Source organism: Chelonia mydas, chromosome 1 (genome assembly GCF_015237465.2).
Source record: "Chelonia mydas isolate rCheMyd1 chromosome 1, rCheMyd1.pri.v2, whole genome shotgun sequence".
Classification (NCBI taxonomy): Eukaryota; Metazoa; Chordata; order Testudines; family Cheloniidae; genus Chelonia; species Chelonia mydas.
The window spans coordinates 250,767,820-250,781,322 of record NC_057849.1 but is presented as its reverse complement, the minus strand read 5'-3'; the positions used below and the strand labels follow the sequence as shown (position 1 = coordinate 250,781,322).

At 41.4% G+C, this 13,503-nt stretch overlaps 1 protein-coding gene across 3 annotated transcripts in view; it reads right to left on the bottom strand.

The window, feature by feature from the left end:
* Positions 1–3,816: 3,816 nt before the first annotated feature.
* POLR3B (RNA polymerase III subunit B) overlaps positions 3,817–13,503 on the bottom strand; it is a 124,379-nt gene continuing 114,692 nt past the window's right edge. For 2 of the 3 annotated variants that reach the window (XM_037880104.2, XM_037880105.2), the window contains 2 exons: positions 12,956–13,129; positions 3,817–4,389 (listed from right to left, as the gene is read on the bottom strand). In XM_037880104.2, the coding sequence (XP_037736032.1) occupies positions 4,260–4,389; positions 12,956–13,129 (304 nt within the window). In that variant the 3' untranslated portion in view covers positions 3,817–4,259. Of the gene's footprint in view, positions 4,390–12,955; positions 13,130–13,503 lie in introns of those variants that run through there. The other variant, XM_037880106.2, reaches the window with a different exon arrangement.

Sequence of the window (13,503 nt, the reverse complement as noted above, 5' to 3'; positions counted from 1 at the left end):
GGGCTTTTAAGCAGAAAAAAGTAACACCTATTCTGTGAGCACTGCTGCTATTGATTTGCATATCCCACTATATGTTTAAAGGGGACTCTGGCATTGCCAAGGGTCTGTGGTGAATTCTCCATCATTGGACATTGTAAAGTCAAAATTAAAGGTTTTTCTAATATATATTCTCTAGTTCAAAGAGGAATTAATTCAGAAGTTTTATGCCGGAGGTCAGACTAGATGATCACAATGGTTCCTTCTGGCCTGATAATCTCTGAAGACAAATACATTGAAAACAACCAGTTTTACCTAATATTATTACATTTAGATTATTTTAAAAGATGTTGAAAAAAAAATCTTTTCACTATGTATTTGCACAACATCCTGCATGAATGATGAAACAAGACTAGCCAGTTTCACTTTTGTTCATAGTTAATTTCACTTTCTGGTTACAAGGCACAAGCACAATGCTGGAGCGTTTGGGAAGGTTTACATGAAAACGTCACTGAAATTTTTTACAAAGGTGCTTTTAATGATCTGAATGGCCCAAAAATGAGGTTGTTTTTTTAAAGCCTGAACAAGTGATGAGCTAAACCCAGCTTCAATTACAGCTACAAGTTCCAGATTTTATGAATAAACTGCACCTAAACATCTTTCAGCACCCTTTTTAATTTTATTTCTCATAATTACACAGCATGACTAGACATTTATGGTGTTTTAAGGGACGGTTTCAAATTCATCCCTGTAGACCCAAACTTCATTTTGCAGTGGAATAATAGACTTAGTTTCCAGCCCAGACTTCTGTAATCAAGTTTAACAATTCTACATTTTTAATACCGTCAAATCCCTTGTATCCTCAAAATAAATGGGATGATTTAAAATGATTTATAGGGTAGGTATCCCAGCTAGCAGCAAAATACATGTTTGCTTGTGCTAGAAAGTGGATTGTGTTCAGCATTTCAGCTGGGAGTCATATTAGTGACCTTCATGTTGAATAGTACTTCTGGTAAAAAGCTTCTCCTGGACACCAAATAGGAAGAAATAAAGAAGCTGGAATAGAATGAAAACTTTATGGCGCAGTTTCCTAACCACAGTACCCTGTATGAAAGCCCTGAGAGCAAGTATTTGTTTAGAACATTACATCTCCTTCAGTGATTAGACAAAAAGTCATTACATGGCTGTTCTGAGGAAGCCCAGTCATAGCATGGGAGTCATCAGCTGACATTAGAACGGTGTGTGACGGCATTTCACTTTACAAAGGGAAGATCAGCTTGCAGAATGCGGACAGATACAGCATTTCAAATGCCTTTCTGAAGAGTGTGTGCGAGTTCCACAGAGCTGCAGGGAGGAGATTCTCAGTTGAAAGTAGGGTAGCAACTTGAGGGGCTTATTTCAAAGCAGAGTTCTTCTGGGGGCCGTGGACTGGGATCCTCTGCCCCTGCACCTCTACCCTGAGAAGCATGTCCTAGGAGTTTGTCTACAAACGGTTCTTGAGTTATTTCCTATATTTGCTCTGCAGTGGTGATATCATACATAAAACCATCTATCATTCCAAAGTGTCTTCCTAGATCAGTAAATGTAGGTGATCATTCTTAAAAACACACGGTGTAAACATAGGTAGTAAAATATTGGATTCAACTGAATTCTACAATCTTATTACTCTCCCACTGTATGAGAGGCAGCTCTGGATGAAAAAACCTGGATTTGACTTTACCTGGATCAGACGGTGGTAGGTGCTTATTGCTGGGGCACGGTTTTAGTGGAATTGGTGGAGGCAGCATCTATTCTACCTATTGAGATACACCTGCCTATTGCCACAATAGATACACCTGCCTATTGCCACAGACTCTTTATAGTCTCTGCATTCTACTGGTTTCAGAGTAACAGCCGTGTTAGTCTGTATTCGCAAAAAGAAAAGGAGGACTTGTGGCACCTTAGAGACTAACCAATTTATTTGAGCATAAGCTTTCATGTAATGCTAGCGATTCTCTGATAGCTACTGGGGTCTGTGCTGCCTTTTCTCCCTCATCTTTGGCTACCTATCTTTCCTACCTCTCTTTCCTCTCTAGCACAGGCCTCACAATCATTATCCCATGACTTTGCCGTCTCTAAGCTCAACTGCTGTACCATACTCTTAGGACTACCCTTCAATGTCACCAGAAGCCTGCTTTCTGAATGGGGTAAGCTATTATGAACACATTCCTTTGCTCCTGCTGATCTCTGCTCTGGCTACCTGTTGATTTGCAGATACAATTTTAGATGTTGCTTACAACCTTCAGAGCCCTGAATGGCCTGTAATTCACCCCAGACCATCACAGCAATTAAGACAGGACTAGGCAGCATGAACACCTCAGTCAGACTATATTTTCCAGGACCCAGGCCAGAGCTCTCTGAGGGGAAGGCCCTATCATTTGAAGCTCACTCCCTCTGGTGGTCCACCAGAGCCTCAATTTGGCAGTCTCTGGGAACAAGGTAGGTGCACTTATTTGGCCAGGGCTTTTTGTTCATTTCCCGCCCCCTTCTCACAGCCTGGCAGCAGAAAGGTAATTTGGGTAGAGCAGTGGCTCATAAGTTACCCTTTTTGGGGGGCATGTACAATTCTGTACATTCCTTAACTTTTTGTTAATAGCATCTTGTTCAGGTCACAGGTGACTAAAAAACCCCAAAACCTTTCCAGGTCCAAATATTCTTCTCTGAATTATCCAGACTGTTATTACTCTGACTGCAAAGAAAAGAAGAGATCCACCCCCTCATTTGTGAGTCTTATTGCTCAGACTTGGTTCATTAACCCGGACACAAAGCTACTGCTCTAAATGTTTGGGATGCAGCTAAAAATAGCGAGCCAGTTCAGTAGCACCTCATCAGAAAATGTTCAGGACTTGTCACTTGTCCCATTCCCCCCCAGAGGCAGAGCCATTTATGCAAGAAAATAAGGAAGACAAGTTTATTGAAATTTCTTGGCTATTTAGGAGGCTGATGGGTCTCTCAAGATCTCCACTATGCAGCTAATATGTTACTTTCTTGCTTGTGATCCAGACTGCTCAGCTATTTCTCTCTGATGCACCTTGAAACCCTGATCCAACAATGTGCATGCTTAATTTTGACTTCAGTGGGACCATTCGTGTGCTTAAAATTAAGATGTACTTATGTCTTTTGCTGAATCAGGGCCCAAGTGTCTTCAGAGTGTTAATTCCACCCACAGCTTTAGCTCTAGGCCCTGTATCCCACTAGCAGAAACAGCTCTTTTTCCTTCTCTAAATCTTCTTAGGTCACTCATGTCTATCTCTCTGCCAGCGGATGATTGTCCTTTACAGTATATTTTCTAAAGCTTGGTCACGTTTAATTTTAAAATCCCAATTTTTCTTTTAAACAAATCCTGGGAGACTCTCCATTATTAGCTATAGCACTTATGTCCTGTTTTTTCAGGCCTTCAACCCTTGGAAGGCAAGCTATTATGTACTAAAATATTGTACTCAATAAGAATCAAAATATTAATCTGTCTCTATAAACCAAATTCTGCCCTCGGATGCATGCATGCAATCCACTCTCAAACGTCACTGGAAGTTGTGTATGCCTAGCTGAAGGCAGCATTTGACCTTATATTTGTATTACACCCCACACACATGCATCTTTTCTTTACTTGCTTTCGGAAAATATTGTTCAAAAAGGTTGTATGGAAGTTTTTCAGAAAATGTGTTTATTCTCGCCAAACTGTCTAAAGATTGTAAATAAATGCTTCAGCGCAATAAATTTAGCAATTTTGACCCTTCAAAGTACTTACCATACCATCTTTTACAACATTAACACTGGGTCATGAAAGCAAAACACAGGCAATATACTTGAAAATGTTTTTATTAGTCTTTCATACACTGTCAGTCTGGAAAAATTAAACTAATACTTAAGCAATATGGATAAACTGCTGTAGTTAATAACCCCTCGGCCCTGATCCAGAGAAGCACTTGCATCCTGAATACATGATAATCACATGCTTAAAAGTTACATGCGTACAGTGCTTTGCTGGATCAGGGCCTTATTTCACAATTGCTATATATCTCATTCATCCAGGCTGCTTGAGTCCCCACCATTTGCTCTTGATGTTCTCTACAGCATAGTCTCCCAGTCAACTTAAAATAGCAAGGGGGGAAATAATAAGGAATTCATCAGCACTCCTCCCTCCCTCCCCCACTCAGTTTTAACAGTCACTCCTTTTCCCAGAAATTCCTTCCAGTTCTGCATACTTTTTTAAAAATTTCTTCTTAAATCTTTGTTTTGCAGGCTCATTCATTGTACTTAGCCAATTTTAGCCTGGGTATAATGTTCATAGACTGAAGTTCTTGGAATAATAGTTTACAGGCATATGGAATGCGCAGGGATGAGACATGGCAAGACGACTTGCAGTAATGGCACCTAGGGAAACAACAAAAGCAAATTCATTGCAGGTTTATACATGAAGCTCTGCTACAATTATCAAATGGTTCTTGTATCCCACTGCATGTAAACAATACATTTTCTATGGCCTCCATCTCAGAATGTGCTGAGCACTCTGGCCCTGTTGCAATATTTAAGGACGTGCATATCTGTAAGTCCCTGAATAATCTCATTGAAGCCAACAGGATTACTCATGTGTTTAAAATTAAGCCTGTGCTTTACTGGATTGGGACTGGAGTGCTCAGCATCTTGCAGGACTGAGTGCTATATCCCCCTCACACGCGGGGAATAGGGCCACTCAAGAGACAGCATTACATAGACAGTGGTCAAGCGGATTCAAAATCTAAACATTTGGCTAGTTGTTCAGTTTCCATTCTACTCACTTTCAAAACGGATAGAGCACAGAGAAGGGGCCTTCAACCTTTGTTTTCTCACCTGAGATTTCTCCCATTACCAAAAAGTGTCCCAAATCCATTTATACTCATTCATACTAGGCTGAATATTTCTCTCTCCTCCAGCCTCCACAAACAAATAAGCAACCAAAGCAGCCCAGGCTGCAATTAAAATGGGAAATTAGTGAAGCAGCCTTTAAATGTTCCCGCTACTGGTCACTCAGGGTAATAGAATCTTATGATAATTTAGGGAGTTGGTTTTTTTGTTTGCTGTATAATTCTTTTCAGTACATTTGTGCAACTGGGCACTTCAAATAAATTAGAATGAAAATGCCCTGTGTTCAATAGCCTAATATCAGACTACCAAGCATTCTACAGATTATCTTTATCTTACACGGAGATAAGAACCAGCAACATAAAATTTAGTATTTACTCCCTCTCCCTCTAACCTTACACATCATATGGAGAATTGGAAACTCTTCCGCAAATATCACATTGCTACTTTCCCATTTCTCATTCTTTGATTCATTTATTATCCATAATACTTTATAAAGTTTAGAAAGCAAGCCACTGAGGAAATTCAATCATTCAGGAGTCTGGAATGGGCTATCAATCTTTTCAATCTCTAGATGGAGGTTCAAATCCTGTCTCAGATCATTAGGTCCTAAACTTCCTATTTGATGGCTGTTTGCTTGAAGGCTCATTCCGGAAGTCAATGGGAGTTTTGCCAATGTCCACAATGGTGAGAATCAATGTTTACTCAGTCACTTGATTCTGCTGTCCATGGGCCTGATCCAAAACCCACTGATGTCAATAGCATCAGGCCCAGTGAAGTCAAATGACGCTTCATAAACAAACTCAATAGGAGATGGATGTAGTCAAGAGGCAGATCGCGGGCCAAATCTAGACTGCCAGACACTTTTGAATGGACCCCAAAATCTTTATATTTACTACTTATCACAATTATTGTTATTATTTTTATTATTACTTTCTCTGGAGTCTGGACCTTGACTATACTTTAACCAAGAAACCTGGACCTTGACAAAAAATAATTGGCTACCCGTAGACTTGATTTTAATTAAATTTAGTGATTTTGTATTAAACTATCAGGGTTCCACTCTTGTTGCTATTCAGCATACATTGATTATATATGAAATAGCATATGAGTTGACCATAACACTAAACAACACAATGATAAATGGATGATAAAATGAACTAATTTGCTACAAGACCCTCGATTCTGAGAGCCAACACCAAAGTCTGCTGTAGTTATTCCATCAGATCATGCCACTTCTTTCCTGTCCTGAACGATCGATAATAAATAAGGCTACGTTTATGTCATGGAAGTCACAGAAGGTGTGACTTCCAGAGACCTGCTGTGACATTTTCTGCTTCAGCCCCAGGGGCTGCAGGACTCTGGAGCTGACAGCCAGTCGGGCCTTGGCAGGATTCCTGCGACAGCAGTGACAAGCAACAGGGGGCCCTCCTCAGGGTTCCAGCGACAGGCGACAGCCACGCAATGTGGGGGGAAGGGGAACACCTCGGGCAAGCGGTTGGGGTGTCCCGTTTTCTCTTTGGGAAATATGGTCACCCTGCAGCTCCCACACTGTGGGCGGAGGGGGGACCCCACAGCTCCCAGCCACCATGGGTGGAGGGTGGACTCCCCTGCAGCTTCCGGCTGCCCTGGACAGAGGGGGAACCCCACAGCTCCCAGCCACCACGGTGCTGGGGGAAGCCATGGAGCCGTAGCAGCAAAAGCCACAGACAGGTCACGGCTTCCATGAATTTTTGTTTATTGCCCGTGACCTGTCCATGACTTTTAGTAAAAATAACCATGGCAAAATCTTAGCCTTAATCATAAATAATGCTGTTCAGGAGCTACTGGTTTTTCAAGAAATTCAAGGCTGCTCTGCCTCTACACGGTCCATATTTTGGAGTCCTTCATTACCAGCTGATCTCTCAGCTAGCGGTACAGCAGCAGTGACTACAGTACTCCAGTTCAGAATGAAGAATGGATTCCACCCCACACGATTTGTGAGTTGAACAAAAAGCAGGATCGGTACTTTCTTGACCTGACTGAAGGCAATAATAAGTTAGTTAAAGAGAACCAACTGTTTCCAGAGAATACCTGTTCCACGTGGGCATTACTGTTGCCCGAACCAATAGGCACCGTTATACAATTGGATTGTTGAGGCTGTTTTAAAGAAAACAGAGCTCAATTTTTTTTTTTGCAATAAATCTTTTCCTCACTGTCTGTTTATATTTGTGTGAGAGAAAGTTATGAGAAGGGTGACCATCTTCTGCGGTGGACACAGCAACAATTACAGAAAATGAAGGCAGTCACATGTGCAGCCCCGGAGCTCTCTATAGGGCATGACGTTTCTGCTTCTGGTCATACCCTTGTCCAGTCTGGGATCAGTGCCAGAGGCGGTACAGTGATTTAACAGGATCTTTCTTGGAACTACATGGAAAATGCACCTCATAGCTCAGTGGTGGGCAGGGCAAGCTGAGACTGGCAGACAGACATGATATTGTGGGGAGGAGTGTGGGGTATGTTCTGACTGGTCACATGTCCTTATCTACCTCAGCATTGGTACAGTACAATCCCATACTGTCAGAGGTCTGCCTACAAAATCTAGATGGAGGGCGTGCATGTTTAGAGATGTGCAGTGCATAACTCAAGATATGTGCACTGAGAGGGCCAAATTCAGCCCTTGTGTAAACAGACAGCTATTCAGTGCAGTGTAAATTACACTCACACAAAGGCTGAATTTAAACCAGAGGCCAACATTTTCTGTGTTCATAAATTTTCAAATACCCAAAATACTGCACCTGCACAATCTCCCAAAATATTGATGGTCTCCTATGTGTCATGAACATCTTCAGCGTAAGGATCAAACCCCGTTTGCTGTATTCATCAGAGCACGGTCATTGAACTCATTGGGACTATGCACAAGAGTAAGGTGAGGAGGACCTAGGATTAAATTGGTAACCCACAGTGAATTTTTTTAAAACCTTCACTGGGAGACTCTCAGCTGCAGGGGTCCCTCCTCGCCCACAGAGGAACCAATCCTGCCACTGAGGGGAGTATGTTGTTACTTCCCTCAGGAAAGCATAACCCAGATGTACCACCCTATATTGGATATACGTGTTAGGGGGACATCTTATATGTAACCATTTTTTCCTGGCGACTAGTGCCCTTACGGTCACCTACAGAACAATGCGTTGCTACAAGCTTTCCCAGAGCAGTGTCTCACTGATGCTTGAGTCTCTGACAAAGGCCAGTTGAGAGGTTCTGAGCTGCTCTAATTACCTAGTTTTTACTGTGTTGCTCATTAGAGGTCCCTGGCTGCAACTACGAATGGATACAGCTTATTTAGTAGCTGAAACCACCCATTATTGATTATGCTTCCCCACCAGGAAGCTTTTTACAGAATTAGATTGCTTTGAATGTCTGTTCCTTTCTCTGGGAGAAACTTCACCTACAGTTTACAAACTTTAAACTTTGCAACAAAGTTGAACAAAAAGGGTTTGATTGTTTAACAAACCCCTAATTTAAAGGGTTAAAAACTCATTTTTTCACCCTCACTGTTCGAAGGATCCATGAGTTATTTTATGGAGCCTTTCTGATTCCCCTCAGCTCCTCCAACTCCTTCAAGGACCCATGTTGCAGACATCATCTTTGTTAAGACTGGCCACATCTGCCTTGAAGCTGTACAAAGCAGGGCCTTACACAGGTGGAAGGAGTTGCTGTTGAGAAACATAAGGCATTCTCCTTCCACTCAGAAGCAGATTACACTCTCGTCCCATCCCTGCCGGTGGAGCCAGAGCCTGGCTTTGGAAAATGAACCCAGGTTTCATGCTCCGGAGGGCAGAGCACTTATCACATGTTCATTAGTCTGGCCCAAATATATATTTTTGGTATCATGACAGAAGTTCAAAGAGTACACTTGACACTCACGTGCAGAGTAATGCCTGTCTACACAGTTGCTTAACAGGAGAGATTTGAATCACAAACAACGATTTAGTCTTCTCTCACAGGACTCTACATCAAACTAGAATTTAAACAATTATAAAGTACTAAACAGTCCAAATACGGTCTTCTCCTAAGGCCTGATATCTTCAGTAGCTATTGGCTGAGTCATATGACAAAAGCACAACCAGGAATCCAAACAGTTTAAATAACATTGACGGTAAGAAAAGCAACAGGTGGTGTCCTGCTGCTGGGTAGTTCTGCTGTTATTTATAACACTTATATGTTACACGTTTCCCCCCCCCCCACACATGCATGGGTGCACACTCACGCATAGAATCATAGAATATCAGGGTTGGAAGGGACATCAGGAGGTCATCTAGTCCAACCCCCTGCTCAAAGCAGGACCAATCCCTAATTTTTGCCCCAGATCCCAAATGGCCCCCTCAAGGATTGAACTCACAACCCTGGGTTTAGCAGGCCAATGCTCAAACCACTGAGCTATCCCTCCCCCCTCCCAAAGCACACCCGCTCTCTTTAAAAAAAAAAAAAAAAAAAATCACTGATCGTTGAGGGATGTTCAGAGCGGGCTTTATGCTCCTTTCAGGGAACATGGGTGTTTGACTATCCACCTAGACTTCAGTTATATGAGCACAAGATTTGAGGAAAATAAAGGAGGTACCCTCTTTTTGGCCATAACACATGCACATCAAATGATAAAAAGAAAGATATTCTGACCCTTAGACCAAAAACAGCATCCCATCTCTTTCACATACAAAAGAGCAAGACTTACTTTCAGTCTACTTTCTCGCCCATAACATACGATGAAAAATAGGCAGACAAACTTCCATAGCTTCTAATAACAAAGATGTATTCCTGGCAACCTACTGTATAGCCTTATACCCAGTACACCAAAATCGTAGTAGAAAATTAAGGCAACTGGGATCCAAATCCACACCATTAAAAGGTGTTGCATTCCAAATAGTTTTGGCCTCTAATTCCATGTTTTCAGTACTTGAGGAAAATGCAATTAGTCTGCACAGGATAAAGCTTGCACTAGGCTAGAATCCAGGACAACAGTGACAATATAATCTTACCTGCAGAGAAATTTTTTTTTCCTAAGAAGGCAGCATTTGGTTAGAGGGAGACTGACAGAGGGTCACATTCCAATAAGGAAGCTCCATCCTTACTGGGCTAGTCGCGCTCTGCCTTTCCCCAGCAATCAGTGCATCTTTCTAACATCACCAACAGGTGTACCTTGTCTTGTATTCCCACAGTGAAAGGAAGTACCTATCAGGATGCTCTGTATAGGAGCCAGAGTGAGAAGGCAAAGCATAAATGGTGGCGATGTGGGAAATTCAGTAATCTGGGGGCGATTCCACAGCCAGAGAAGTACAACAAACAGAAGATGCAGATCATCACTCTCATCTCCCTATCCCTCTCTTCTGCGCTGCAAGACTCACATGAAATTATGAAGGTTTGAGTCTGTGGCGAACCTGACCTCAACTATTCAGTAATTTATGGCTGGGATTCTGGGGTTGGGGGGTTCAAGGACATTGATACAGCTGATTCTCCCGTTTTGAAAAGGTAAATCATTCGTTTATAATATAGATGATATGTGCAATCAGGTCTTTGTCTCTATTCCTGTATCCAGTGGAAGAGCTTTTTCTGTTTCTCTAAAGTTTAGACTTGGAGGATGATTTTCTAGTAGGGGCTGGAAGTTCTCCAAAGAAAGTAATTTTCCTGTGCCAAGCATAGGGGAGAGTCCAATTCCCCTGTAAATGATTTCTGTCCCGCAAAGAGGTAATCCATCAGCTTTACAGGCACCACAAAGACTCAAGGAAAAACCTGAGCCAGCAGGACTCATTAGATAGTCTGAGAACATTTGCTTTTTTAAAAAACAAAAAACAAATAAAACCATACATACAGATTTCTCTATTGTATTGACATAAATCTCTGTAGTATTAGAACAGTAGCGGACATGGGGCTTGATTTTTCCAATGCAGGATGCAAGTAACTCCCACTGTTTTAAATAAAAGAGTCGCTTTTATCCTAGGGCAGAAGAATAGAGCCCCTTGAATTTTACTACTAATGCATTCCTGTGTGCTCTTCATTGTTATTTCCTGTCCACCACTGCCCCTGGAATGGCCACAGGGGCAATCATTAAAACACCTGTACCCGTGGAGTTTACTCTGGTTCCAGAAGAAAATTTGGCCCAGAGACACCAGGAGAGTGGTAAACTTTGCTCTCTAGCAAGGACAAGCACATGGCAATGGGAGACTAAAGCAATACTAACATCTCCAAAAGATCTATGCTGTACTGAATTGCAACAGCATAGATCAGAGATTCAGAGTTGAGCTCAGGCTCTTCCTGGTCCTCCAACCCAAAAGAAAACATTCTCTACTTAGAACAAAACAAATATGCACCCATCTACCCCGGTTGGTGTGTTAAGTGGAGAAATGGCTTTAGAGAAGAGAATCCTGCCGACTTTGCTCCTGTAAAAGGAAATCAGAAAGTCTATTGCTCATGAGAACAAACAGAAAGTATTAAGGGCTAAAGGGAACTGGAGTAGGTCAGAGAACATAAGTAGAATTACAGTACACACAAAAAACTCCCCACAGTCTCAGCAACTAAGAACACCATCTACTAACGGTGCCCTTTGTGTATAGTGTAACTTGCAGAAAAAAAATAGTATGGTATTAAAGATTTTTTTTCTATTCTGCAGTAAAATTAAGTATGAAAGGACACTACACGCTTCTGAAAATCTTACTGAAAAAGAATAGCAGTCCTTCAAAAATATTTATGACTGCATTAGAAATATATGGTCCTATGTGTCTTTTTTGTAAAAATCTCCTCACTCTCCCTTAATAAAGATAAAAGTTAATTGAATCATGAAATGTGCTAGACTGATCACTTGGAGGACTGATGGCGGCCATTAATTTTCAAAGCTAGCTACAGAACAGGTACAGTGAGTGGCAGTGCAAGCTTCCCGACAGTACACTGCCAAGGTCTTAGAGCTTGTCTACACAGAGAAGCAAAGTGCACCAGAGGGGTGTGATCTGTAGAGCGCTAACATGTGTGTTCTAACTGCCCCACGTAGACCCAGCTGGTGTGCTCTAAAAAGGTACCTAGTTCACACTGATGTAGTGCCATTTTAAGCAGGATGACATTAATCTGAACTGGGTACCATTTAAAGAACTCCAGCTGGGTCTGCACAGGTTGGCTAGAGCACAACATGTTAGAGCGCTACAGATCACACCCTCCAGTGCACTTTGCCATGCAGGGCAGACAAGCTCTCAGAGACAATTAACTAAGCCCTGGTCTACACTCAAAATTGCACCATTTTAACTAAAGGTGTGATTTTAAACCAATTTAGTTAAATCCATGCAACTGTGTGTGTGGACACTTAAATTAGTTTTAAGTGTCTTCAATCAATTTATCTTAAGCTGGTTTGTAAATGACCTAAGCTAATGTGATTTAAGACACAAACCCATCGAAGAGCCTGTCCCCAGTAGGAGAGTTGCAACAACTGAATTAAGTTAGTTGGGTTAAATTGGCACACAAACTCTATGTAGACAAGCCCCTAGAGAATGAGTGAGAGGGTAGTACAGTTTCCATGTTAATTCCAACCTTGTCCTGTTTCTCAGACTGCCAAAGGGTACCAACTGTAACTGAGTTTTGGGACATGGATATTTATTCCCACTTTGGGAGATGGACCACAAAGACCAGATTTTGTTTTGACTTAAACCCTCTGAAATCTCAACTTCAGTTAGGACAGAATTTGGCCCAGAGACTACTCTGTGTGACAGCTGCACTTCCGAGTCAGAAGGAACCAGTGCCTTAATAGTGAAAAGCTCTATATCCTGTTACCAATCCCATGACCATTCAGAGTGCATCCCCTTTACACTTACTTGGTCATTGATGTAGATTAATTAAAATGTATGGAAATGTTAACTAACATTTGTAAAGCACTTTCAAGATAGAAAGCACTACACAAGTGCGAAGTATTATTCTGTAGATGTATTTACTGTGTTAATCAGTTTGCTTCACATAACTTAAGGATTCAATGGCTTTCTTTAAAGTGGACATACAGAACATAATACTGCATGTGTAAAATAAAAGGGAAAGAGATCAGGATGTAAACCCACTAACAAGAAAACATTAAAATGAGTCAATTTACCAGCCAGAATATCCCAGCAAGCCACACTGTCCGCAGACATCCACTTCAAAGGCATCACTTGAAATCATCAGTCTCTCCAGCAAAAGCATGCTGGCTCCATAACCTATTAAACAATCTCGTTCCATTTCTCCAAGACGTAAACCACCATCACGCGATCGACCTTCAGTGGGTTGCCTTTGAAATAAACAATTTAAAGAATATAATAAATATTTCTGGAACATATGTCCTCAAATTTTAGGAATGTATTCCCTAAGGAATAGTACCAATAGGCTTAAATTAAAGGTCTACAACCACAGGGCAAATCCTGCAAGCCTTTATTCATGCAAGTAGTCCTTACTCATGCGCGAGTAATATGTAGTAGTTACATGAGTAAGGATTGCAAAATCTAGACCGTAATTCTTTATTTCACAGATTTAGTTGAATAAATGCAAAAAACATGAGTTTTCATTAGCCAAGAATCCAGTTATAACTACATACATGGATACAAAATTAGTAAACATTATATTTACAGAGCATTCGAAGTACTGAAGTTTTATTATCCAGCTAAA